Source organism: Rhinopithecus bieti, unplaced genomic scaffold, assembly GCF_001698545.2.
Source record: "Rhinopithecus bieti isolate Rb0 unplaced genomic scaffold, ASM169854v2 scaffold_3615, whole genome shotgun sequence".
Classification (NCBI taxonomy): Eukaryota; Metazoa; Chordata; class Mammalia; order Primates; family Cercopithecidae; genus Rhinopithecus; species Rhinopithecus bieti.
This window is the reverse complement of record NW_016804369.1, coordinates 175,830-178,429: the sequence shown is the minus strand read 5'-3', so window position 1 is coordinate 178,429 and position 2,600 is coordinate 175,830. Positions and strand designations below refer to the sequence as shown.

Genomic DNA, 2,600 nt, shown 5'->3' with positions numbered 1-2,600 from the left:
AATCTGTTTTTCTGAGATAACCATTGTTAACTATTCTGTGTATGCTTTTTCTGACTACATATTTATATACTATATTAAAATATCATATTTATATACTATATATCATATTTATATACTATATTAAAATATCAATGGAAGCATATTTTATATATTATTCTGTAACCTGCTTTTCATTAGCAATATTATTAACATAAAAGACAAAAGCATAGCTGTTTATTGCAGAAAATAAGAAAGTACAGATAAACAACAAAGAGTATAAAAAATGAAAATTGGCCAGGCACAGTGGCTGACGCCTGTAATCCCAGCACTTTGGGAGGCTGAGGCGGGTGGATCACCTGAGGTCAGGAATTTGAGACCAGCCTGACCAACATGGAGAAATCCTGACTCTACTAAAAATACAAAAATTAGCTGAGTGTGGTGACTCATGCCTATAATCCCAGCACTTGGGAGGCTGAGGCAGGAGAATCGCTGGAACCCGGGAGGCGGAGGTTGTGGTGAGCTGAGATCGCACCATTGCACTCCAGCCTGGGCAACAAGAGCGAAACTCTGTGTCAGAAAAATAAACAAACAAACAAACAAAGAAAATCACATCTATTGTAACAATCCAGGGATAAATACTATTAATTTTGGTGTACCTTTTCCTGTTTGTTTGTTTTTTGAGAGAGTCTCACTCTACTACCCAGGCTTGAGTGCAGTGGCACGCTCTCAGCTCCGCCTCTGGGGCTCAAGTAATCCTCTTGTCTTAGTCTCCTGAGTAGCTGGGACCACAGGCACATGCCACCACGCCCGTCTAATTTTTTTTTTTTTTTTTGTAGAGACAGGGTTTTGCCATGTTGCCCATGCTGGTCTCGAACTCCTGAGCTCAAGAGATGCACCTGCCTCAGCCTCCCAAAGTGCTATGATTACAGGCGTGAGCCACCATGCCTGGCCTTTTTTTAGATTTAAAAAAATTTCACATAAATACTCATGTGAATAATGAGTTCAGGAATGGGGTCATACTATATAAACTGTTTTTTTTAACTGTCACTTAGCAATATGTTATGAGCATTTTTCTATGATGGTAAATATTAAAATATTGTTAATGATGATATCAAAACCTTTTAACCAGCTTTCATTTGCTAAAGTTTAGAATGTTTCCTGGTTTGCAAACAAAATTTATAAATGGTATCATTATAAACATCCTTACAGTTAAATCGTTGGGTGCATCCGTTATTATTTCCTTAGGATACATTTCAAGAAGTAAAATTATTGGGTCAAAGGTTTATACATTTTAACAAGTTTGATAAATATTGTCAAATTGCCTGCCAGAGGAGTTTTGCCAATTTATACTTCTAGTAGAGAAGGAAAATTACCTTCTTTTCCTCTGGTTTTCAACAATGTTGTTTATTGTAACTAAAAAAGAAAAATCTTATTACCGTGGAATTCAATTATAGTACTTGTATTTCCAGGGATCCTTTTACCATTGACTTTTAACTTTTGAAAGGTTTTTGAAAACTGTGAAATTTGTTTTGAATTTCTTTGCATGTGAATTGTCAAAATCCCCACCACTGGAGGCATCTATGTATTTCATCTTATTAAGCATTTAAGCATGTGAGGTCTTATCATCCATATAAATTGTAATTCCTGTTCATAAGAATTCCAGTCTGCTTAAGTTAATCCATTTCTCTAAGATGTTAATAATTCACACCAAAGTCTTACCCTTACCTTGTACCTGTTGTAGTGAAATTTTATCCCCAAGCTGTTTTACTGTAACAAGATTGACTTTTCCTACTTCTGATTTTAAACATTTATTTTTTTTCCTTTAAAGATTTTTCAGATGCGAATGGTTGGCACCTTCGTTTCCGCTGGTCCAAGGATGCTCCCTCAGAACTCCTGAGGAAGTTCAGAAACTATGAAATATGAAATATCTCTGCTTCAAAAATGAGGAAGAGCAAGACTGTCTTCTATGCTGCCAACATGCAGTCTTTGTTTATATATTAAAAATGTCGTGTTTATATGTCATGTCTGTGAATTGCTGAGTACTAATTGATTCCTCCATCCTTGAATCAGTTCTCATAATGTTTTTTTTTTTTTTTTTTTTTTGAGACGGAGTCTCGCTATCACCCAGGCTGGAGTGCAGTGGCCGGATCTCAGCTCACCGCATGCTCCGCCTCCCAGGTTCACGCCATTCTCCTGCCTCAGCCTCCGGAGTAGCTGGGACTACAGGCGCCCGCCACGTCGCCCGGCTAGTTTTTTGTATTTTTTAGTAGAGACGGGGTTTCACCATGTTAGCCAGGATGGTCTCGATCTCCTGACCTCGTGATCCACCCGTCTTGGCCTCCCAAAGTGCTGGGATTACAGGCTTGAGCCACCGCACCCGGCCTTCATAATGCTTTTAAATGAGAAAAATTCAGAAGATGAATTTCTCCCAATATTTGAATAAATTAAAGCTCTTAGATACAGAGTAGATTGTATTACATGCTTTTTCCTGTTAACACTACTTATAGAAATCCATTAAAAAATCAATCTCTGTACAGTGTATTTAAATATTTCATCGATATACTGTGATCTCTATTGTGATGGATGTACAAAAAATGTTTTCTTACTCTTGACTTACAATG

At 37.3% G+C, this 2,600-nt stretch overlaps 1 protein-coding gene across 1 annotated transcript in view; it reads left to right on the top strand.

Annotated features, from left to right (window-relative positions):
* LOC108526695 (dnaJ homolog subfamily C member 12-like) overlaps nucleotides 1-2,065 on the top strand; it is a 13,304-nt gene extending 11,239 nt beyond the window's left edge. Inside the window, exon 3 of the mRNA XM_017867535.1 lies at nucleotides 1,808-2,065. Coding sequence (XP_017723024.1) covers nucleotides 1,808-1,902 — 95 coding nt within the window. The 3' untranslated portion in view covers nucleotides 1,903-2,065. The remainder of the gene's footprint in view (nucleotides 1-1,807) is intronic.
* The last annotated feature ends 535 nt before the right edge of the window (nucleotides 2,066-2,600 follow it).